General features: G+C 44.7%; 1 protein-coding gene across 1 annotated transcript in view; it reads left to right on the top strand.

Moving 5' to 3' along the window:
- MYO18B (myosin XVIIIB) overlaps positions 1–25,285 on the top strand; it is a 361,792-nt gene that overhangs the window by 304,304 nt on the left and 32,203 nt on the right. The window contains exons 40-42 of the mRNA XM_036737706.1: positions 1,995–2,122; positions 7,431–7,478; positions 11,466–11,627. Of these exons, the coding sequence (XP_036593601.1) occupies positions 1,995–2,122; positions 7,431–7,478; positions 11,466–11,627 (338 nt within the window). The remainder of the gene's footprint in view (positions 1–1,994; positions 2,123–7,430; positions 7,479–11,465; positions 11,628–25,285) is intronic.

Raw genomic sequence — 25,285 nt, 5'->3', positions numbered from 1 at the left:
CCACTGCTGTGGCTATGTAAGACCAACAACGCCAGCGCACAGAAGGGCTGCTAGCACAGGTTCTTTGATCTACATTTCAAAGGCAAGCAACCTTAAGCGGTTAACAATCTCACTTTAATCAAACATACATGCATCATTCACATAGTTCAGGGGGGAACTTCAGAGCAAATACAAACAGAAATTATAAACGGATCAAATAACAAACCAGTAGACAGACTTCTAGTTTTCTGTCCAGCATCTCGGTACATAGTTACCAAGGAAGAACCAACATCTGAGTTTTCAAGTGGGAGGTGGTGGTGGCGGTGAGGAGGGCTCCTTGATGGTTACCCAGAGTCTCCACACCAACACTCTTTCTTCCAATGAGTAAGCCCCAAACAAAATGCTAACCTCTGAGTTTATATACCCTTCTTAGGGCCCAAAGGCTTCACACCTAATCAACAAAAGGGTGTGGGCCTGGGGCTTTGCACCTAGTAAGAGTTAATCAAAGTCACTTGATTACTTTAGCATTCTAAAAAAGAAAACAGTAAAAAAAAAAAAAAAAAGGTCCCACCTTAACTACCAATACAGACAGGGAGGGGTGGAAGGAGCAACATCAACAGAAATGGAGTAGTCATCCTTTTCCTACTGCCACCGGCTTGGGTAGTCTTCTCTGGGACCATCCAGAGAATGCTCCCCAGTTCTAGTCGTTAAGGCCTTGGAATAGTCTAGGCCTTCAGGGAATTCTGGCATGCTTTCTTATAGCTAGAAAATTTCATGTGTACAAAATATTTATGACAAAACTTAACACTTCTCACACTTAAGCTTCAAGAAACATAATTTCTGGGTAATTTAATAATTTTATTAATAATGCCTGCATTTTAATAAAAGGATGGTCATTTGGCCATCTCTCTCTTAGACCAAAGACCATCATGTCAACTGGCTCATGGCTTACATGACCATTGAAAAAGGGGTGTTCCCAAGGGTGGCAATTAACTCTGATTGGTTAACAATTAATGAGAGAATGAATATTACAATGAGGAGCTGAACCTATTCAAATGAACTTTGATTGTGTCATTTACTTTTAAATTACCCCCACCCTTGGGCAATCTATTCAAAGAATTTATCCCCACCCAAACTTGGGGAGAGAACAATGGCTTCCCTACCTGAGTTGGGTGTGAACAAAGATTATTTAGAAAGTCCAGTCTCATTATCAGTAATGTCCTTTAAGAGACTAAATTTATGAAATCAGGACTTTAGAAAAAAGGCGGAACTCTGGGTCTCCCCAAATCATTGGTTATTAATAATCATTTCTCTTGTAATACCAAAGAACTAGAAACAAGTAGATGCATTGTGGTGCATTAGGAGTCCTGAATTCACATCCTGCTTCAGACACTGACTAGCTGTGTAACCTTTGGAAAGCCATTTGACCTCTCTCTGCCTCAGTTTCCGCATATGTAAAATGAAGGAGTTGGACCCAATAGATTCTAAAGACCCTTCCAGTTCTAAATCCACAATCCAATGAGTTGGAAAATGGCCGAAGAAATTATGTCACCTGGATGCAATGGACCATTACTGTGCCGTAAGAAATGATGACTGTGACCAGTTCTGGGAAGCATGGGAACAAAATGATTAATTGGTGCAGAGTGAAGAAAGCAGAATCAGGAAAACAATATACACAAAGGCTACAACCGTGTCAATGGATTGCACAGAATGAGCCATAAAAATTATAGCAACGTTCAGTAATTACAGCGACCAAGCTTGGCCCCAGAATAAGGAGGAAATTCCCTTCCTTCATTTTCAGAGCTGGGGACTTCAGGTGTAGAATAGCAGACTCGGTTGATACATTGCTTATTTTGATGTTTTTTTTTCTCTTTCCTTTTATTTATTAGAAGGGTTGGTTCTGTGGGAGGGTGAAAAGGGAAGGACCTATTGGGAAATGAAGGTGACAGTAAACAGAAAAGGTAGAAATAAAATATTTAAGCAGGCTGCCAACTTGTGGCATCTCTGTCTTGCAGGAGAAGCATGTAGAGGAGCTCCTGGCAGTGAATCTGACATTACAGGCTGACCTCGAGGTATCCATCCGGCGGATTGCCGATCTGCAGGCTGCCCTGGAAGATGTGGACTCCTGTCCTAGTGATGACAGGTAACCCATGGGCTTCCTTTCCCAGGAAGTCAGCAGATCCCACTTATCTCCAGGAGGCTTGGGAGTATGAGTAAGGAAATGATTCTTAATCGTCTTGAAGCTGTGTAAAATGGACCAAGAAATATGAGACTCTGGATGGTGTGGTGGTAGCTGGCTATCTTGGAGGAGGAGAGCGATGAAGGGCATGGTCCATCTTAGGATCATTCAGGTCATCCTACACACATCTGAGTCAGAGTTCTATACTATGAGGCCAAACTTAAGGGAGTGTAAGGTAGAATGAGCACTGATGTTGGACCTAGAGGGTCTGGGTTCAAATCTTGCCTTTGCTACTTCCTTCCAATGTGATGTCTCTCTCCATCCCCACTGTCTACCTGGATCCCACTCTGGTCCCATATCTGAGAAGCTTCTAAGCATATATGTGACTTTCTGGCTGGTCAAGAATTCCTTTCACTTCAAGGTCTCCTTGTGGTTGCTGCCCTGATTGCCTGCCTAGCTAGTGATCTGCCCCTTTGGCCAAGTCCCTTTGGCTTCTGTGGCTCATAGATCTGAGAACTGGTGAGATCCTAAGGAATTGTCTTACCTAGGGTCCCACATGATCATGGCCACTGAGGCTGAGGGTCATCCAGTTAGTCAATGGTGGGCCTGTGAGTAGAATTCATCAACAAAAATCTATTGATCGGGGCTAATTAGGTGTAAAATGACATACTGGGTCCCCTAAGATAGGCAGGCTCTCACCAGCATAGGCACTTGGTTTCCCACTTGACATATTGATTTCTGATTTTGATCTGGCTCTCAACCACTTGGATTCTCTTGGATCTTTAGCAAACATTTGCTTCTGATTATTGGACCTTCCAGGGATGGAAGTCTCAACAGGGTACAGTGGAAAGAGAATTGAGGGTCTTGGTCTGGATTCAGATCCCGCCTTTTAACATTTACAGTCTATGAGACGTCAAACAAGACATAGCTCCATTGATCTCCATTTTCTCATCTGTAAAATGAAAGTGTCATACTAAAATGGCCTCTGAGGTTCATTTCTGCTTTTGATCTAGGAACTTTGATCCATATTCCTTTTCATGTCCCTGCCTTCTCTCTCTCTCTCTCTCTCTCTCTCTCTCTCTCTCTCTCTCTCTCTCTCTCTCTCTCCCCGCCCCCCTTGGCTCTCTGCCCCCCTAATCCATCTCTGCCTGTGTCAGATGAGAATCAATTGGTCATTGATCACAACCAAAGTCTGGACCAAATGCGTTTAGTTATGGCTCACAAGAGGTGCTTGACTCAAGTGTATGAGCAGATTAGAGCAATTCTATCCTCACTCCTGGGGAGGCATTTCCAGGTGCAAATTCTGCTAATGGTGGGCCATGAGCATCACAGGATGTGCACATAGTAGGTACTTAATAAATGTGAATTGAAAAGAACCATCCTCAATACAAGACCCAGTGGACTCCAGGAAGACAAGCAATTCTATAGGGATCTGGAATGAGGGAACACATCAGCCCATTCTGTGGTCAGCCCAGCCTGTCTTCCTGGATCACTTTTCCCTGATTCCTTCTCCCACTTTTCTCCCCTCCCCCCAGGTATGCAATTCATGGAGCAGCTGGAAGATAATCATAAAATAGATAATGTCATAATTACTGTTTGTGGAGTGGAGTTTACAAAAGAATATCAGACCTGGGAGGGGTCTTAGAACAGGAAATGTCAGAGCTGGGAGGGGGCCTTAGAACAGGGCATGTCAGAGCTGGGAGGGGCCTGAGAACAGGGGATGTCAGGGCTGGGAGGAGCCTGAGAACAGGGCATGTCAGAGCTGGGAGGGGCCTGAGAACAGGAAATGTCAGGGCTGGGAGGGGCTTTAGAACAGGGAATATCAGAGCTAGGAGGGGTCCTAGGACTGGGAATGTTAGAGCTGCAAGTGCCTTTAGAACAGGGGATGTCAGAGCTGGGAAGGACCTGAAAATCATAGAACCAGAGAATATCAGAGCCAGCAAGGATCTTATAAAACACAACACTAAGAAATGAAGGGGGAGGGAGCTAAGGACCATCTCGCCCCCTCCTTTATTTTATATTTGAAGATGCAGAAGCCTGTAGAGAAGCTGTGACTTGCCCAGATGTCTACAAACTCTTCAGGGCATTTTATTCTAGTGAGGGTGGCATGCCTAACTCTAATGAGGTTGGCACGGCTAGTGACCTCACCTTGAGGGTCTTCTTGAAGACAAAGAAGGAAAGTGCTGGATCTGGAGTCAATCAACCTGGGGTCTAATCTTGACTCTGATATTTGCTGGCTGTATGACCTTGGGCAAAGCACTTAACCTCTGGGCCTCAGTTTGCTTCTCTGATAAATGAAAGGGTTGGGCTACCACCAATGATCCTACCATCTATGGAGGTGCATTTGAGGGGTGGGGAGGCAGATGTGTATCCTCCTGTTGGGGTGGGAGGGAGCTTTCTAGCCACCTCCATTGCAAGGGGATGGACAGGCAGGGGGGCCTCCCTGGAGGGGGCTGGGCCTGGGCCTGGATATTGGGACCCTTTCCTCCTTCCTGGCTGAGCAAGTTCCTGCTGTGTGCTCTAATTGCCTCTTCTGCAGCTTCCAGCCTGAGCCCCAAATCAGCATTCGAATGTGGACAGGAGCTCACGAGGAGGGTCTTTGGGAGAATCGGTCAGATTATGAAAAGTCACATTTTCCTGTGTTGGGAATTAGGCTCAAAGGCAACAGGCATTTCTTTGACTCTGCCTCAGCTACGTGCTCAGAAAGCTGGACCAGACACAGCCTCACGGTTGGAATTTCCATTTCCCAACCCTTAGGGCTTATGGTACAATGAGAAGCAATGTTATAATATGGCCACAGTCTGGATCAGGGGCCAGGAAGACCCAGATTCGATTCTTGTTTTTGACTCGTATAGTCAAGAAGACATGAATTCATACTCATATCTGATAGCTGAGTGACTTTCTCCTGTGATATCTGTGCCTCAATGTTCTCATCTGAGTAATGGGGATGATAATACCAACCTATCCTATCTCGGTTGAGATAATGTACTCAAAGTGACTTATAAACATGAAAGGGCTATAGAGATTCCAATTCCTGTCATTGTGGAAGCCCTCATGAATCAGGCCACAAGCATTTATTAAGCACTTACTGTGTGCAGGGCACACAGAGCTAGTTTCTGGGGATGCAAAGCATGACAAAAACAGTGTCTGTTCCCCAGCAGCTCCCAGTCTGGTGGGGGAGATGATGTGGAAATAGCTAGGTAGATTCCAGATAGATAGAGAGGAGAGTGAAGGAAAAAGGGATGGAGCTGGCAGCTGGGGTGGGCATGGGGGAACGTGGCAGCGGGGGCTTCTCGCCGAAAGGAGCCTAGAGCGGAGTCCTGAAGGGAGCCAGAGAGGCTAAGAGGTGGACTTGTAGAGGTGGGAGTGAATCTGAGATGTGAAGGAAGCCAGGAGGGAAAGGCCATCAGGAGGGGAGAAATCCAGGCTGGTGGCATAGCCAGTGAATGGGCCCGGAGATGAACAGCCTCTGAGTCACTAGATCACAGGGTAGGTGGGTGGAATAAGGTGTAAGAACACAGGAAAGGTGAAGGACCAGGTTAGGAAGGGCTTTGAAAGGTGGTATCAGGCACTGGGGGAGACACGAAGATAGACCAGATAGTAAGCTCTCAAGAGGGGCAGCTAGGTGATGTCGTGCATATGTGGAGGAGTCCAAATCCATTTCCAGCTTCAGAGAGGGGTATTTTCTATGTCTAAAGTCATACAATCTTAGAGTTAGCAGATACCTAGAGGCCACCTAGTCTAGCCTATTATTTTACTGAGGACAAAGTTTAGGCCCCAGAAGTAAAGTGACTTGTCCAAAGTAACACAGCACAGCTGAGATTTGAACCCAAGTTCCCTGGATCTTGCTTTTTTTCCAACATGCCACCTAAATATCTGTCTATCTAGTCTTCCAATCTATCCTTTATTTACTTCATATATTTGTCTGTCTGTCTGTCTCTATCCATCTACCTACCTACCTACCTTGTCTATCTCTATCTACCTTGTCTATCTATCTATCTATGTCTGTCTGTTTCTGTCAGTCCATCGCTCCCTCCCTCCATCCGTCCATCCATCCATCCCTCCCTCCCTCCCTCCGTCCTTCTGTCCATCCATCCATCCGTCTATCTATCTATCTATGTATCTATCTATCTATCTCAGTCTTGTCCCTCTATTCATCCATCTAGCTCTCTGTCTCTCTTCATACATTATCAGCAATGCTACTGGAACATTATCCCCACTCTCTGGGGGAAGGGTCACCCCCTCTCCTGGCATGAGTTCACAAGGGGTGGACACTTCTTTGCCCCCAGTGTCACAACCAAATTTTTGTAGAGTGTGAGAATTCTTAACTATGGCCCTGAGACTGACTGTGTGGCGAAGTGGGAAAAGCAATGACCTAGAAGTTGGGAGGTTCGTATTTTAGCCCCCGTTCTACCACAAGCAGCCACAAGGTGTCTGGCAATGCCCTTCCACAGGCTCTCTCAGGTCCCTTCCAACTAGAACATTCTCAGAGTTCATGTTTTAGAGGTCAGTGCTACCTTTGACATGGTGATAGGGATCCAAGAGGGAAAAAGGTAGAAGCCGTTTCAGTTCAACATTGACCTGGACCTCCTAACAGAACAGGGCAGGACAGAAACCAGATTCTGTTCTAACATTACTTCCAGCTCTAACATTCTGTACTGTGAAGCCTCTCACTTGGACAACCCCTGTTCTAAGGCCCCTCCCAGCTCTGACATCCCCTGTTCTGAGGCCCATCCCAGCCCTGACATTCCCTGTTCTAAGGCTGTTCTTTTGTTCTGTGCATTTGCTGCTCTTTTAGGGGCAGGTTTCATGCTGCCTAATGATCCAAAGTCCTCCCCACCCCCCTCCAATGTCCTAGGGGATTCTGGAATCAGAACCAGAAAGTGCCTCTCATAGTGTCCACTTCCAGATGAGGAAAGTGAGGTGCCCAGAGGGGAAGTGGCTTAGTCAGAGACCCCCAGCTAGTGAGCAGGAGCAGAACTGGGGCTTCTTCCACTATCTTTGGCCTCCAATGGCCCTCGGTTCTTTTATCTCTGGTTCCTCATTTGCTACAGTCAAAGGCCATATTTCAATCTTCGCTGCCCTGTAGGTAAAACATCAGGCTCGATGTCCATCTCATTTCACATTCCATTTGGGGACATTCCAAGGGGCCTGCACCTGCCTTCCCAGCTATTGATTGGGAAGGAAAGAGTTTGCAATAAAAGTCATTTGGAGCCAAGGGCTTGTAGCTGAAGTGAATTTTGACTGATTCTCATTTGTTCCTTCCTCCTAGTGTCCGGACGATGCCGGAATCCTCTCCTACCCAAGCCCGAAGAGAGATGTAAGTGAAATGGCCCCGAGGTTGACTGGGCACTTTACTGTGAGATATGATGGATTGATCCGTCCCGTCCTGGAAGCATATTTGCTGACCACATGTCAATATCCACTTAGAAAGGCTGCCTGGGTTCTTCCCTAAATGGGCCTTCTGAGAGATGTGTCTTTGTTGAAGTGTCAGATGTCCCCCTGAAAGGCAGAGATAGATAAGGCTGGATATCTCAATCAAGGCATTGACAAATCGTTAACAAGCCCGTTTAACGAGTACGTGGTAGTCTCTTGCTCTGGACTTGGAGGTTGGGGAGGCAGTGTAAAGTAAAGCAAGGCATTTGCCATCTAGTTGGGAAGACAAAGTTCATGTGACAGAATGGTAATAGTTCAGGAGAGGCAGCATGGCCCATTGAGTAGAGATTTGGCCTCAAAGTTTCTCCCAGCTCTGATTTTACATTGGCTAGAGACCTAAGTCTGTCCAGGCAAGTCATTGGATCTTCTTGGGCCTCAATGTCCTCATCTATAAAATGGAATGGTACAAGGGATAGAGTTGGCCTTAGGGTCAGGAAGACCTGAGTTCAAATACTACGTCTGATGCATATTGGCTGTGTGACTCTAGGTAAATCACTTAAGCCTTTATTAATTCAGGCAGCTCTCAAAATCTCTATGTTACAGAGGAGTTGCCAGTCTTCCTTAATAGAGAGAGTGTCCATAATGGGAGTCCTCCCTAACTGAGGATATCACTGGTCTGGAGCAATGACCAAACTAAAGTAAATGCTAATAAATATTAATAGCAATTAAGGATTACAAAGCACTTTGAATGTATTATCTCACTTGCTCCTTGTCAACCTCATTGTAGAAACTGAAGTATCCTTACCCCCAACTTACAGATGATGAAACCAAAGCTCACTAATGAAATAACTCTCCCTCTATTAACCAAGCATTCAATCAGTCAATCAAAAGCAATTACTTAGTGTTCAATGTGTGCAATTATTAAGTATTCACTGTTTACCTAAGTGTTGGTGATACGAAGACACTTGGGCATCACAAAAGTGAAACAGTCCCTGCCTTCAGGTTTGCATTTTAATGAGGAATATAATTCCTCCACATATGAATAGGTACAGAAAGATGAAATGAGGTGGCTCTGAAGGGAAGTCCTAGCAGCTGGTGGGGGCGGGGCTTTGAAAAGCCTCCTGCACAAGGGAGGGTCTGAGCTGAAGCAAGAAGGAAACCACAGATTCCTAGAGGCACTGAAGGTCATTGAGTAGTGGAATGATATGGTCAAATCTGTGCTTTAAGGTAATGTCTTTGGCAGCTGTGTGAAGGATAAATTGGAGTAGGGAAAGACTGGAGGCGGAAAGACCATAAAGGAAGACATTGCAACAGTCCAGGGGAGAAGGGATGAGAGCCTGAACTAGGGGTGTGTGCGTGTGTGTGTGTGCATGTGTGTGTGCATGTGTGTGTGCGTGTGTGATTGGAGAGGACATATTCCAAGGAACTATGGAGTTAGAAACAATGAGAAATGCCAACTTATTGGCTACGGGTAGTGGGAGAGAGGTTAAGATTGAGGATGACAATGAGGTTGGGTGGCTGGAAGGAAGTTGGTGTCCTTGATAGTAGTGGGGCAATTTGGAAGAAGAGTAGGTTTGGGGGAAGAGATAATGAGCTCTGTTTTGGACATCTTGAGTTGGTGATGCCTTTGGGAAATAGGGTTTGAAATGTCTAGTAAGCAGTGGGTGCTGGAGGACTGGAGCCCAGGAGAGAAAGCAGAATTGCATTGTTTTTGGTGGTGATGGTTCTCGAAGAGGACCAATGACATCACCAGGGGGAGTCTGTACATCTGGGAACCATGTGTACTGAGATGAAAATGGAGCCTAATTTGTTAAGAGCCTACTGTGTGCCAGCAGCCCCAGGCTCAATTCTGGAGCTACAGAGGCAAAAACGAAATGTTCCCTAAAGGACCTTCTGCAGTATCCATAAATGCCTGGTGTTTCATTGCTGTATTCTCCTGGGGGAGACAACACACACAAATGAATATGAACGGAATGCATACAAACAAAATGAATGCAAACTAGTTTGGAAAGGGAGGGCACTAGCTGTTTGAGGGATCAGGAAAGGCTTCTTCCCTCTCTCTCAGTCCCCCATGTCCAATCTGTAACCAGTTCCTGTCAATTCTGCCTTCCCAACATCTCTCACATACCTCCCCTGTCTGGCCTCTGACATTGCCCCCATCCTGGTGCAGACCCTCATCACCTCTTACCCAGACTATTGCAGTAGCTGCTGGTGGGTTTTCCTGCCTCAGTTCTCTCCCTGTTCTAGTCTATCCTTCTCCATTCAGTTATCAAATGGCGAGGCCAACCCTAAAGCACAAGGTTGACCATGTCACCCCCACCCCTCGTCAGTAAACTCCAGTGGTTCCCTGTTACCTCCAGAATCAAATACAAAATTCTCCATTTGGTTTGTAAGTCCCTTCACAACCTGGTTTTGTCCCATTTTCCCTAGTCTTGCACCTTATACACCCTCCCCCTATGTTCTGAGATCCAGTGACACTGGCCTCCTTTCTGTTTCTCATACAAGACCATTTCCCAACTTTGAACAGTTTTATTGGCTGTCTTCAGAACCCAGCTAAAATGCTGCCTTTGGCAAGAAACTGTTCCTGATGCCCCTTAATGCTAGTGCCTTTCTCCATTATCTCCAGTTCATCCAGCATATAGCTTGTTTGTATTTAACTTGGTCGCTTCTTTTCTCCCTGTGAAATGGAGAGCTTCTTGAGGGCAGGGACTATCTTTTGCCTGTCTTTGCATCCCTAGCACTTAGTGCAGTGCCTGGTACACAGTAGGCACTGTATAAATTCTTGTTGTCTTGACTTGACTTCATGAAGAAGTTGGTGCTTGACCAGAGAGTCTTGGAGGAAACAAGAAATTTTGAGAGGGGGCATCTAGGTGACGCAGTGAGTAGAGCACCAGCCGTGGAGTCAAATCCAGCCTCAGACACTTGACACACTTACTAGCTGTGTGACCTTGGGCAAGTCACTTAACCCCAATTGCCCTACCTTCCCCCTCTAAAAAAAGAGAAAAAGACACAAAAAAACCAAAAACAAAAGAAATTTTGAGAGGCAGAAGAGAGGAGAGTACATCTTGGATGTGGAGATTGGGCACTGAAAAGACAGAGATGAGCTATGGAATGTCATGTGTGAAGAGTAATGACGTTCTGAGCTCTAAGCTCTCCCCCTCTCCCCCAACCGATACTCTCTTTGTATTGTAGTGGATAGAGCACTAAGTTTGAAATCAGCACATTTGGGTGCTGAATACACACATGTACATACATACATACATACATATATGTGCGGGTGTATAGATAGATAAATGGATGGATGGATGGATGAATGAATGGATGGACAGACAGACAAATGGATAGACAGACAGACAGACAGACAGAAAGACAGACAGGCTATGGAAGGTAACCAGAGAAGGAAGGCACTACAATCTGACAGACCAGAAAAGACTTTCTGCGGAAGATGGTGTCTGAGTTGAGTCTTGAACCAAGCCAACAAAGCAAGAAGGTAGAGGCAGTAAAGTCTAGTTGAATGGACATCTATAAAACGAGCAAATTGGATATGTGTGCATTGGACCAGATGGTTACCTGAGTTTCCTTCTAGTTCTCCCAATTTGGTGAATCTGTGGTTTTCTAGTTCTGTGACCAGATGAATTGTGCATGCTCTTTCTTCTCTCTATCCCATCAATTCTGGCACAGAAAACATTTGAGCTGAAAGGAATCTTAGAGATAATTTATTTCAACTTCCTTATTTTAAAGGTGAAAACAAACAAATTGACCAGCTGAGGTCCAGGGAAGTCTTGCCCCAAGTCTTCAAGGGAGTGAAAGTTAGACCCTGAGTGAGGCAGAGCAGAGGGGGTTAAGGAAGGCTGGGGTCATTACAGATGGGCCAATATGGAGGGCACTGGTGCTTTGGGCAGGGATGGATAATTCTGTGCTCTTGTTCCAGAGATGATCAGTCCCTTCTGGACTCCTCCACAAGCTCTCAGCCAATGGAAAGCATCAGATCCTGGCTGAGTTTGTCCCCAAGCCCATCGCCGTCCAGGTCCAGCTGCACAGGGAGGAGTCCTTCGCAGCAGTCAGCCAACGGCAGTGGAATTCTGGATCAGAGGTAAGACTGTCAACATTGGCCATGGGGTTGCTGACTCGAGGGGATTGACTGGGCCCTCCTGGGTTCTGCTCTTTCTGCTGATGCCCCAGCCTCACCGCCTCAAGCCCAGAACTGGGTTATGTTAGTCAGCATGGAGGCAGAATGTAATTATAAAACATTATAATAAATATGATGCAATAATTATATCATGAAACATTATATATAATATCATCATAATAAAAATGCTAATTTTCATAAAAATAGCTCCCATGTCCCCTGCATGTCTGACCTGCCCCTCCTGGCATCGCTGGCTTCCTTTGAGTCTCAGCTCAGATCCAGCCTTCTGTGGGAGACCTTCGCAGTCCCCCAGCTTCCTCCCTCAGCTCCTCTTCCATCTGCTCTGGATAGAACCCAGTATGGACACTTTTGTCTTCCCCCATGAGAATGGATGCTCCATGGTGGCAAGGCCTGTGCTTCTGGCTTTCTTTGTGTTCTGATGCTTGGAAAATAGTAAGAACTAGAACGTAGTAAGTCATGTAAGGAATGCTTCCTGACCCACTGGTTGACTGGTTTTTTCCTTACTTTCAAAACAACCCTGTGGGATAGACAATATAAGCATTATTATACCCGTTTTACAGATGAGCCCATGAAGGCCCAGAGAGAGGCAACGACTTAATGGAGACTGGCAGAGTCATTGTTGGAATGGGTTTTTAGAAGCCGTCTACTCTAATCTCCTTTACAAAAAGACTTGGTCTTTCTACTTCATCCAGGCTGAAAGGGTAGGAGCTGCTAATGAGCTTGATGCCACTACCAAGTGGCTCAGAAGCTGGGCTCATTTGACCCTCCTTAGGGAACCTGGTGGTCTGCTGCTCCCCTGGGGCCTGCCATACTAAAGCTAGATTTGGTGTGGATGTTCAAAGGGTGTGGCCCACAGTGTCTCAGAACTCCGCAAGAGCTGGTATCATGGTTGTGGGCCTCCATACCTAGCTCCAGCCTCCTTCTTTTCTAGATAGAATAGATGAGGTGCAGGAGAATTCAGTGTCTGGTCCAAGGTCACACAAAGTAGTAGGTTGCAGAGTTAGGCTTTGAAAAAGGCCTCTGGCTCCAAATCCCTTGTTCACCACTTTGTCTTTATTATGCTCATTTTGCAAAATTGGAAACTGAGGATCAGAGGGATGTAAATGTTATTAGCAAAGCCATGACACAGTCTTAGGGTTTGACTTCCATTCTATCACTCCTTCCACTAGAGATTGTGTAGAGACAAAGGTCTTCTTTGTGACTCAACTAGAAGCAACAGAGGAGAAGAAAGTTTAATCAGTTTACCAGTTGTGCATTTACCCAATGCCCAGCAATTTATTTGGCCAAATGCTCCCACCATCAGCTACTTATTTACATGTTAGCCAAATGGACTGAGACAACAAGTAGCTTGCACTCTGCACCATCACACACCTTCGTGTTTGGGCACAGATGATGTCGAATGCTCTAGCTGGAAGTGACCTTACTTGGAGGGAGGACACTGACTTCTGGAGAAGGGAAGGGGCTCGTATGAGGCCCCAGGCTGGAATTCAAGCCCGGATCCTCTGGTGACACTCACTGTGTCATCACTGTCTCAGTGGAGTTTTCTAATAGCAGCCTCAGTGTGATGAGGATATAGATGGACTTCTAAATTTCTATCGTCCCTAAGGCTTTGCACTTCACTTATGCCAGAGGCAGCTGTCTACTTCCAAGTGACGCTCTTGGCTCATGCACGAAAACATCTGGGGAGAGAGTAGAGCAGGGGTGCTGGGCTGGCTGGCTGGATGGGGAAGGGACAAGGTGGAGAGGGATGGAGGGGTGTTTGAGAAATGTGCTTGGTATGGTGCCAGTGTAGGAGAAGGAATGGAAGGAGGAGAAGGGGAAGAGAAAGGGAGAAGGAGGAGAAGGGGAAGAGGAGGGGTGGAGGAAGAGGGGAAGAGGAGGAGAAAAAGAGGAGCATGTGGAGGAGGGGAGGAGGAGAAGGCAACGCATTGACTGTGGATGGGAAAGGACACGTTGGTGGCTCAGATGAGTAACTGTCACGGTCTGAGGAATCACCAGGGCCTACTGATGGGGCCTGTGGGGTGGAGGTTATGTGGGGGAGTGACTGACTGGGGGTGAGAAGGACCTGGGTTCTAATCTTTCCTCAGACACTGGACAAGTTGCTTAACCTCTCTGAGACTCATTTTCCTTATCTTTAAATTAAAGATATTAATGCCTTCATCCCTTGGCTCACAGGGTTATTGTGAAGATCACATGAAAAGAGTCTAAAGGGCTTTGTGGACATTTAATGTGCTGTCTAATTGCCAGATGTTGTTATCACATGCTGAGTGTGGAGTCAGGAAGATCTAAGTTCAAGTATGGCCTCAAGCACAAATCACTCCACCTCCGCCTGCCTCAGTTTCTTCAACTGTAAAATGAGAAGGGTGCCAGGAGTACTTGCCTCTTGAGGTTCTGGTGATACTCCTAGGCCACTGTGTGCATAAAGAGGCCCAGGAAATTCATGCAGCTTTCCTGAACTCATGCTGGTCACAAGGGACAGAGTAAGGATTTGAACACAAGATTCCAGTGCTCTTTCCCCTATACCTTGCCCAGTGGCTGTGTGACTATAGGCAAGTCCCTTAACCTTTCTGAGAGTCTGTGAAATGAGAACAGTTCTAGTCCAACAACCTTCTAGCCTGTTGTGAGGGTCACGTGAGGAAAAGGAGGGATAGCACTTTGGGACCCTTAAAGCACAACGGAGATGTCAGCTAAGAAGAACGACGACATGGACTCTCCTTTCATCCCCACAGTTTTATACTTGGTAGGATGCTGGTTTTGCTGCTGATTATTCTCCTCCTCCCTCTTTTCCTCCTTCCTCCTCCTCTTCTTCCCCCTTCTTACCTTGCCCCCCTCCTCCCTTCCTCTTTCTCCTTCCCCTCTCTCTTCTTCCCCTTTCCTCCAATCTTCCTTCTCCTCCTCCCTCCTCCTTTCCCCTTCTTCCTCTCCTCCTACTCTTTCCCTCCTCTTATTCTCCTCATTCCCTCCTCTTCCTCATTCCCCCTTCTTCTCCCCTTCCTCCTCTTCTCATTATTCTCTTCCTCCTTGTCCTTCTCCTTCCTTCCTTCCTTCCTTCCTTCCTTCCTTCCTTCCTTCCTTCCTTCCTTCCTTCCTTCCTTCCTTCCTTCCTTCCTTCCTCCTCTTCCCCTTCTCCTCCCCTCCTCTTCCCTTCCTCCTTGTCATCCGCCTCCTCCTTCTCTTCTGCTCTTCCTTCTCCCCTCCTTCTCCTCCTCCCCATCTCTTCCCCTCTTCCTCCTTCTGTTCCTTCTACTACAATGACACCATGCTAGGCACACTTATCAAACACCTGGTCATGCCTCACATCATACCATTATTAAGCATCCCTGTGGCCCAATAGCTCTATTTTCTTCTAAAGCTCAGTCACAGCATTAACATTTTCTGCAACCACTCCACGAATAGCTGGCTGCTATTGCTTGTGCTTTCCATTTCCCTGCTCCCCTTCACTTTGGCCAAACACAACACGGAAGCTGGCACCTGAGCAGGCATGAGGAGTGACCATCTGGCTCTAAATGGCAAACCTTTGGGGGAGGCCTGAGTGCCAGCTGCTCTGGAGCCTGGTCACAGGCAGCCGATGCAGTGTTCAAAGGGCTCCTTGGGGCTCGCTGCCATTTTGGGGTCCGGCTCCCTCTTCATCAAGCCTTGGGCTGAAAAGTCATGTGACTGATAGGACGATTTTATATTCAGAGATCATAGCATCATTGCTTCTTAGAACTGGCAGACTCTTGAGAAATCATTTTAATCCAACAACCACATTTTACTGATGAAAAAACCGAGAGCTTGGGAGAGACAGTGACTTAGAGGGGCACAGAGAATGATGGGACCAGGGCTTCCTATCTCTCCCTCTGGTGTTGGTTATCCCAGGTATATTGAAGGTCTGAATATAGTTTATGATGTAAAAAAACATGATACATGATTTTGGTATATCTATCTCTCATCTATCTATCTATCTATCTATCTATCTATCTATCTATCTATCTATCTATCTATCCTGGCTATCCTGTCTATCTATCCTGTCTATCTATCTATTGGCCATATTAATATATATTTATATATATTAACGTGGCCAACAGGGTTTAGGACTAAAATGAGTGGATCTATGTAACCTTGGATAATTCACTTAACTTATCTAGCCTCAGTGTTCTCATTTGCAAAATATAGAGATTATACTTGACTTCCAGGGATGTTTCCTGCTTTATGATCCTATGACCTTTAAAGAAAAATTAGAAATCTTCAAGTATCTGTCAATTGTCAATAAGTCAGTTATTCCCTCCATGCCTCAGTTTCCTCATTTGCATGATGAAGATATGAATCCCTGTGGTATCTACCTTAGGGTTTTTTTGTGAGTCTCAAGGGACAGTTATTAGTGGTGATATTGTAGGTGTTGCTATGGGTTTCCCCTCTCTTGAGTTCATCAGTTGAAGGCTGGATGACCACATCGTTAACAGAATAGGTGCTTTAAGGTTCACAAAGTGTTTTGCAATTATTATCTTATTTGTTTCTCACAACACCCTGGGACACAGGTGCTTTGATTATCACCATTTTACAGATGAGGAAACTGAGGCAGACAGTTAAGAATCTTGCCCAGGGCCACACAGCCAGTAAGTGTCTGAGGTAGGATTTGGATTCAGGTCTTCCTGACTCTAGGTCCAGTGCTTTATCCATTTCACCACTGAGGTATCTTGTAAGAAGGAAGTGATGTTGGTACAGGGGAAAGAGAACTGGGTTCAGAATCAGAGGGTCTGGTTCCAGCTCTGCCTCATATGGTCTATGTGACCTTGGGCAGGTCATTTCTTGGGGTCTTATTTGTTCATCTGTAATGTGAGGGAGTTAGACTCAATACTCTCTAAGGTAATTTCTAGCTTCAAATTGATGACCCTTTATGTAAAGGGAGAGGATTCTTTTTTGTCTATAGGTCAGATGAATTGGCTTCTGTGGTTTCTTCCGGCTCAAGTTCTGTGAGTACAATTGCCACTGCGTCCAGACTTTGAGTCTTTCTTTTCATAAAATGAAATGACTTCAAATCCAGTAAAGAATCAGGCTGGGATCCCACAGGCTTCTGGATTTGCTGAGGGGATCTTGCCTACCCCACAAATGGGCTCTAAAAGCCTTCACTAAGGCAGAGAGTGATATCCTTTTTGCAGTCATGCATCCCACTTGATTTTATCTCCATTTCTCTGAGCTCGTTCGGTTTTCTGTCATGAGGGTGGCCCAATTATAATTAGAAGTGAACGGCAATAAATCAGAAATTATGGATTAAACAGATGCATAATTAAGATGAAATGCATGGGACTTTCATCATAACAAAAGGCCAATAGGATAAAATAGAGAGAAGACTGGCTGGTTAATAGGCGACCCCAGAAATGTACACTTATTTTCCTCGCTAACTTCAAAAGCTCTTGATCTAAGGTGAAGCTTATAAAGTAAAAAACGGCAGCTGGAAGGAGGAGGATATTAACTATTGGGCTGGTGATTGTTGGTAAGTGACCCAAAATTGATATGTGAGATGAGCAAAAATATCAAAAGGAAATTGAGACAACAAAGCAAAGCTGGTGAGCTAATTAAAACAAGATCAACTGATTATTACTTTTAATTACACATGAAAGAAAGCCTATTTGAGGACAGAAGTTGTTTCTCTGGAAACTATCCCCCTCCCACTGCAACCCAGGGCATACACATGCCTGGGCTGTTCTGATCATGGCAATTAGAGGAATAGAGATGGGATTATTTACTGTTGATGCTTTCACTGATGATGGACCATTTAGGGCCAACAGGTGCTCAAGAGATGCCCTCTCATTTTCAAATCCCATTCCCATACCTTCTCTCCTTGGATCCTAACACTGGGCCAGTGAGTGGGGCAGGAGGCCAACTATTATCCTCATTTTGCAGATGGTAGCACCTGGGTTCACAGTAAGCCCCAAATCAGTCAGTGAGTCAACCAACATGTATTTCTGAACAGTCTACAATGTTTTAGGGACTGTGCCCAGTGCTGAGGATACTGACAAAACTGAGATAATCACTGCCCTCAAGGAGTTGATGTGCTAACCACAGAGGCAAGGTGCACAGACATGGACGTATACAAAGGAAAAGGAAATTGACATATACAAAGGAAAAGGAAATGGACATATTGTATATGTCCATTGCATGGAAAAGGAAATTGACATAATACCAAAGAAAAGGAAATGGACATATGCAAAAGACAGATACAAAGAAAGCTCTAGGAGGAACGTAGTTGGGGGAGCCAAGAAAAGTATCATATCAAACAAGCCTACCTCCAAATACTCACACCTACAACCCTTAATCCCTCCACCTATGTGCTTATTTTCTTTAGTAACTAGGAGATACAATTAATTCCAAGCAAAGAGGCAGCTAGTCAGACAAGGAGGAGGAGATAGACTTGCAAATTCCCATCTATGTATGGGACGAGTGGGCTCGTAGAGTATACTTGCACATTCTTACTTTGAGTATGTTTATATGCATACAGGTTGTCTCCCCCCCATAGAATATAAGCTGTTTGAAGGCAGGGATAATTTCAGTTTTTGTCTTTGAATTCCTACCACCCTAGCATGGTGTCTGACATATAATAGACACTTAATAAATGCTGATTGATTGACCAGGAAAACATGGAGGGATTCACCTGTAGGGAACATGTTTAGCCATGGTATATACCTTGAGGGGCATTCCTGTGGGGATAACATGTACCAATTGCTCCTGGGTAGAGGAACAAATCATGCTTTTGACTCTATGGGGCCAAAGAGATCTTTGGATAATGTCACACTGCACCTACCTGGTGTACTCCCCATTGTATTTTTTAAGTTAAAAAATTTTTCATGGTATCCATTCTCTGCTGGATATGGGAATCTAGGTCACAGTTTCTGCCAAATATCAGTCCCTGTGCAGCTTCCAGGTTGGGGCCACTGGACACGAGGCTATAGAACTAGCTTCTCTTTCCTCCTGGCCTCTACCATCAAGCTGGTGTCTTAGGCCCAGCTGTTGTTACTTCTTCTGCATAAGAGGAAACATTGGTTCTGCCCACTCTTTTCTTAGACTAATGGCAGAGACTTAAGCTCTACCTCTTTAGAAAGGCAAAACTTGAATACACCTACTCTTACTCTTAAGAAAAACCTCATACCAGCTTCTTACTCCCGTGGGAAGCTTTGATCTATTCTCAGAGCCGTGGCTAAAGTTGATACTTCCTTTCCAAAAGGATATCTTTCACCTCAGTTGCCGAGGTCTCTGTAACATAGAAAATTCCAAAAAATTTAACTTAGCCTGAGAAATTCCTTGTGGCCCCTGCTTAATGCCAAAATGTTTAATGACAGCTAGTCAGAATCACTTTTGAATTTTAACTTTCAAAAAACAATGTTAAAAAGCTCCTGGGGCCGAGGGTCTCCCACTTTTTCAAACCCCCAATTATTTTGGTATTTTATATTTCTTAATTTTTATAAATAATATTTTATTTTTCCCCAATTACATGTTCAAACAATTTTTTAAACATTTGTTTTAATTATTTTGGTTTTTGATACAAATGAACAGGACAGGGAAAGGCACAAAAACTCACTGCTAATCCCAGGGGACAAGGTCATTATCATTCTCCTGCCTGGACTAATTCCTGCATTTATTATGGACATATAGTTATATCAGTCTCTACATGGAGCAGAAACTGAGATCCATAAGTGTGTGTGTGTGTGTGTGTGTGTGTGTGTGTGTGTGTGTGTGTAGTTGAGATATTTACACTATACACTATAACTGTCCAGTTCCTGTTGGGTAAATAGGGTTGTTTTCTTGAGTACATGATACTTTAAGCTCTCTCTCTAATCAGCTCAGATGTATCCAAGGAGGAGTTCACTGACTCCAAAGGATCTGGCCGAGTATTATCCATTACCATCAAGAAAATCCTAATGATATGCTGTGTAAGGAATACTCACTGAAAAATACAGAGGAATAATTGGGCCACTGGTAAAAAGGAGTTTTAGAATCAGAAGATTATAGCATCTTAGGACTGGATGGGACCTTGGATCCTAGACTCATAAAAGAGGGATTTTAAAATGTGGATTATAAAAGTGAATGAGCAGGGCCTTAGAACAGGGAATGTCAGAGCTGGGAGCGGCCTGAGAACAGGAGATGTCAGAGCTGGAAGGGGCCTTAGAACTGGGGGTGTCAGAGCTGGAAGGGGACTTAGAACTGGGGATGTCAGAGCTGGGAGGAGCCTTAGAACAGGGGATGTCAGGGCTGGGAGGGGCCTGAGAACAGGGGATGACAGGACTGGGAGGGGCCTGAGAACTGGGGTTGTCCAAGTGAGAGGCTTCACAGTACAGAATGTTAGAGCTGGAAGTAGTGTTAGAACAAAATCTGGTTTCTGTCCTGCCCCAATTTTCACAGCTCCCTGGCTCCCTGTAAGGCTCCAACAAGGATAATATATGTATATATTTATAAATATATATGCATGTATATATGTATATGTGTATATATGCACACACACATATATATACACATATGTGTGTATATATGTATAAATATAAACACTTTGCAAACCTTGAAGTGCTATGTAAATTCTAGCTATTTCTAACACAGAAGGTTCACTCTTCGGAGGAGCTTAGAAGCTATGATGAAACTGAGGCAGAGAACAAGGCACTGACCCACAGCTGACAGAAGCAGAGCCCAGTCCCCTTGACCCTGGGTCTGTCTTATCTCCCGCCTGCACTGGGTGCTCTGTGAATACAGGGGCCTTGTCTTCTCTAGCTTTAGGTCTTCCCTCTCTCTCTCTCCTTCACAGCATGTGGGGTGGAGCTGTGTGCATAATTATAACTGACAATTCTGGAGTGTTTTAAGACTCACAGATTGCTATCAAAACAGCATCTCATTTGATCCCTGAAACCATCCTGTGAGGTAAAAACTACAGGTGCTTTTATCTGCTTTTATAGATAAGGAAATTAAGGGCCACAAGGGCAAAATGACTTGCCAGTGATCCTATAAGTTAGTTCTGAGATTTGCAGCCAGGATTTGAACCCAAGTTCCCCAGACTCCAAATTCTCACTATACCATGCTGCATACTAGAACATCTCCTAGATGGTTAAGAAAAAAATTGTAGGGAAAATGAGAGAGAGAGAGAGACAGAGAGAGAGAGAGAGAGATAGAGAGACAGAGAGAGAGAGAGAGAGAGAGAGAGAGAGAGAGAGACAGACAGACAGAGACAGAGAGACAGAGAGAAAGAGACAGAGAGACAGAGAGGCAGAGACAGAGAGACAGAGAGACAGAGAGAGAGAGAGGGAGAGAGAGACACACAGAGAGAGAGAGAGAGATAGAGAGAGAGAGACAGAGAGAGAGAGAGGGAGAGAGAGACACACACAGAGAGAGAGAGAGATAGAGAGAGACAGAGAGAAAGACAGAGAGACACAGAGAGAGAGAGGGAGAGACAGAGAGAGAGACAGAGATACAGAGACAGAGACAGAGCGAGACAGAGAGTGAGACAGAGTGAGAGAGAGAGAGAGAGAGAGAGAGAGAGTGAGAGAGAGAGAGAGAGAGAGAGAGAGAGAGACTGTTTTATGACTCCAAAAATCCCTGTCTGTGTTATTTATGAGGAAATGTCAGCTCAAGAGAAATATACCTAAAGCCTAGTGATGGATGGCCAAGAAGACGCCTTGCTGCCTCTGAAAAATGCAAGAGCTTCTAGAAATGGTGATACTAAATTTAATTAGTGACATCGAGAGAGAGTGTTTATGACCTCAGCAGTGGCTGCTGCCATACTTGGCCCTAGAATCTCCCTGAATCTCTGGCATCAGCCCCAAAGGCTTGGGATGCCATGCCAGCCTCAGGTCTCAGGTCAGGCTGGCCAATGGCCAGCTGTGTATGCATGGCCGAGCACACAGTCTGGGTACTCAGAGGGACCTAGGCTAACTCCAAGTGGACATCACCTAGAAGGAGACAGGGCCCATTGGAAAGCTTCTTCTAGTGATGTCTTTCCCTTTAGAAAAGTGTATCACCTAGGGTCATGTTCAAGGTGATTCCTCCCAGCGAGGCTGGAGCTTGCTAAGGAGAAGGGAAAGACTAGGAAGAAGGTGCCTCCTCCAGGTCCTTGACATCTCCCACCACAAGCAATGAGATCTGGTCAAGAAACATTTACTAAGCACCTACTGTATGTCAGGTACTGCGCAAAGTTCTGGGGGTACGAAGAAAGGGAAAAAAAACTTCATCCTTGTTCTTGCAAAATGCCCACATTCCAATGGGGGAGATGATAGGTACCCATAGGTAAAGTGCATACAGATTTCTCTCTGTCTTTCTAAGCATACTCTCTGTGTATGTATACACACATATATACATATATTTATATGTATACAGATACATGCATAAACATAAATTGTATATATTGGTATACACACATGCATATGTATGTACACATGCATATATGTATGTATATGATATACATATACATATATGTACATGTATGTGTGTATATGTATAGAGCAAAATGGAGGTAATGTCAGGAAAGGTGTGGAAGGGAACCAGGAAAGGCTTTCTGTAGAAGGTGGGGTATTAGCTGAGACTTTTTGCTAGTCATACAGTTTGGCTGGAATAGAGAATGAACCAAAGGAAGTTATTCAAAATAAGGTTAGACTCAAGGCTAGAGCCAGATCGTGATGGAGACTTAGGATAATCAAAAAGAGAAAGAGAAAACTACCTACTGCATCCCAAACAGAGAATTTGTGGGTTTTCCTCTCTCTCTCTTACCCATATAACCATCAACAGGGATCCCATGGAACAATTTTTGATGTCTTTTTTTTCTTTTTTTTTGAGGGGAGGAGGGCATCTGGATCTATGATTTCATCAATGTAGAGGGCTCCTGGCATGGAAACTCCATCCACTAAAGCAGATAGACATCAGGTCTGAAACTAACCATCTTAGAGAACTGTCTCAGGTGCTGAGAGGTTATGTGACCCATCTAGGGTCACAGAGCCAATAAGTGTCTATAACCATTATACATCACTTTCTCTCTTATCTCAGGCTTAGGGACATCATTTCTTACTCTACTGGACAGTCTCATGAAGTCCCCACTGGATTGTGTATCCTGTTGGAGATTGTATTTATATCCCAGCCTCAATGGTCGGTCTGTCACCACGTAATTAGCAATGTTATGCTCTGAATTTATTACCGAAAGCCACTCTGGTCTGTTTTCATTGGATGTGTACCATATTGCAATGTGAGCATAGAGATTATTGTATAAATTATTCTCACTCACATAATCATCGTGATTTTAATTACTGTGTAATCTTCACTAATTACTGCTGGATGTATCATTTGCTTTGGTGCCGGTTTCATACCATGACTTTATGTTGGGCTTAAAAGACAGTATTATGTCTCTGTCTGTCATGAGAAGAGATTATTCTCCCTCTGGAGAAATTCTGAGTCCTGTGCACTCAGCTCATTTTCCATTTGGAATCCAGATAAGTGTAGAAGGATGCTAGGTTAGTGCTTCCTTGGTGAGGGCACAGCGTTCATGTCTTGACAAATGGCTCATTGGAAGTTACTAACCTCATGGGCACTAAGCCTCTGGGAATTAGCATCCCTGAATTTAGCTAGGTGGGCTCTTGGATGATTGAACATATTAAGCCTTTTCTCCTTGGAATAGCCCTTTCAGAGCTTGAGCTCTGATGGCATAGTCCCCACCATGCCAAGATGGCATCTTTGTCAGTGAACTTGAGTGGAGGCATTGAAACAGAGATGTAAGAAAGCAAATTAGCCTCTGCCATGGGTGGAGACAGTAACATGGTGCACTGCCCTCAGGGTGCTGCCTCTTCTGCCAATTCTTCCTGCCTCCTTCAGCTGTAGTGGCCTCATTTGAAGGTGGGCTTCTCCCCTGGATCATGAAGTTGGGTAAATAGTTGTCAAGGAATCATACATACAAACACATAGACACACACATACACATATATATGTATATTATATATAAATTCTTTTCCAAAATTATATAAAAGTTTGCTACTATTATTCCAGGCTCCCAATAGTATACCCCAAATTAGCCTAAGTCTGCCCAGCCCTGGGGCATGCTACTTGGTTCAGGTATAGAGATCACTAGTCAAATTACTGAATTTTGGAGCTGGAAAGAACCGTAGAGATATCCAGTCCAATCCCCTCATTTGCTTGATTAGTAAATCCAGAAACTGAAAGAGGGAAGTGATTTACCCAGAGCTGGAAAACAAATGAGTAGCAGAGCTAAAACCTGAATTTTCCTGGCCAGTGTTCTTCTCAGCTATCCATGATTCTAGGCTATGTCCCCAGGGAGTGATTTCTGAAAGATGGAGTCAGGTCATCTCCTCACCTAGAATTTATCCATGTCAAATCCCAGTGTGGCAGAAGGAATGGCAGAGTGGCTTGGTTTATAGTACCATCACTTCAGTCTGGGTCCAAACTGTCCTTGTCCAGAGGAAGAAGCTAAGCCTTAAAGAAGGGGTGTAACTTGCCCAAGAGCTGACATTTGAACATAGCCTTTTTTGACTCCCATCTTCAACTTCTTTCCATAATATCATGCTAATCATAGATTAAGAGCAGGAACTCAGAGGTGGTTTTGTTCACCCCACTCATATTCTAGAAGAAGAAACCAAGGCCCAGGGTTTTAAGTGAATGAATGAATGGAAAATCATTTATTAAACATTTAACGTGCCAAGCATGGGGAGTATGAAGTGGAGACAGTCCTTGCCCTCAGGAAGCTTACAGTCTAATGGGGGAGACCACACATATTGAGGAATGGTGTCCAGCAAGGGGAATGTTCATTTGAAAAGTCACAAAATTGTGGAATGGTTCCAAGAAGGAAGGGGATCGATATAGTTGAATTAATTTGTAATGGCATTAATTAATTAATCAATAGATACAGAGTTGGGGGAATTTGGAGGGGAAGAGGCCTTCCAAGAAAATGGCCAGGAAGCATGGCTGGAACTTCAAGATATAGTGGGCCAGATGAGGTCATGTAAGCCAAAGACCACATAGGCCCAAGGCTGCCAAGTCTCAGAATCCACCAAGAGGAGAAGCATTAATTCAGGTCCCCACAAGCCCCTGTCACAGGGGTAAGAGAGTTTGTCTTGAATGAGACAGGTGCATTCCAAACAATGACACCCCCAAGCCCTGTTCAACAGTCCACTTATTTCAGCAATGTTTCGGTGGCATGGCTGGAAAGGAACTTCAAGACCATCGGGTCCAACATCTTCCCCTCACCCATTATACACATGAGAAAACTGAGACCAGAGAAAGGTAGAGGTGGTAACAATGATTTCCAAGACCTCTTTTGGCTCCAAAGGTCCAGCAGACCCATGTACCATGTTGTCTTCTTTGCATTAACTTTAACACCTGGCACAGAGCCCTTTGCAAATGGTACCTGTTGCATATGTTTCTGATAAATCTAATTGGATGGGCTATCAAGGAAGCAAACATCCATTAAGCCCCCTTGGTGCCAGGCACTGTGCTATGGGCTGGGGTACAAAGACAATGAGTTTATATTCTCCTCCAGAACTGCTTCACCTTTTTGGTGTCCTGGACCCCTTTGGCAGTTTGGGGAAACCTTTGGACCCTTTCTCAGAATTGTGTTTTTAAATATTTGAAGGAAATAAGTGCTATAT

The sequence above is a fragment of the Trichosurus vulpecula genome, chromosome 1, assembly GCF_011100635.1.
Source record: "Trichosurus vulpecula isolate mTriVul1 chromosome 1, mTriVul1.pri, whole genome shotgun sequence".
Taxonomy (NCBI): Eukaryota; Metazoa; Chordata; class Mammalia; order Diprotodontia; family Phalangeridae; genus Trichosurus; species Trichosurus vulpecula.
Note: the sequence above shows the minus strand (reverse complement) of the source record. Positions and strands in the feature narration are given on the sequence as shown.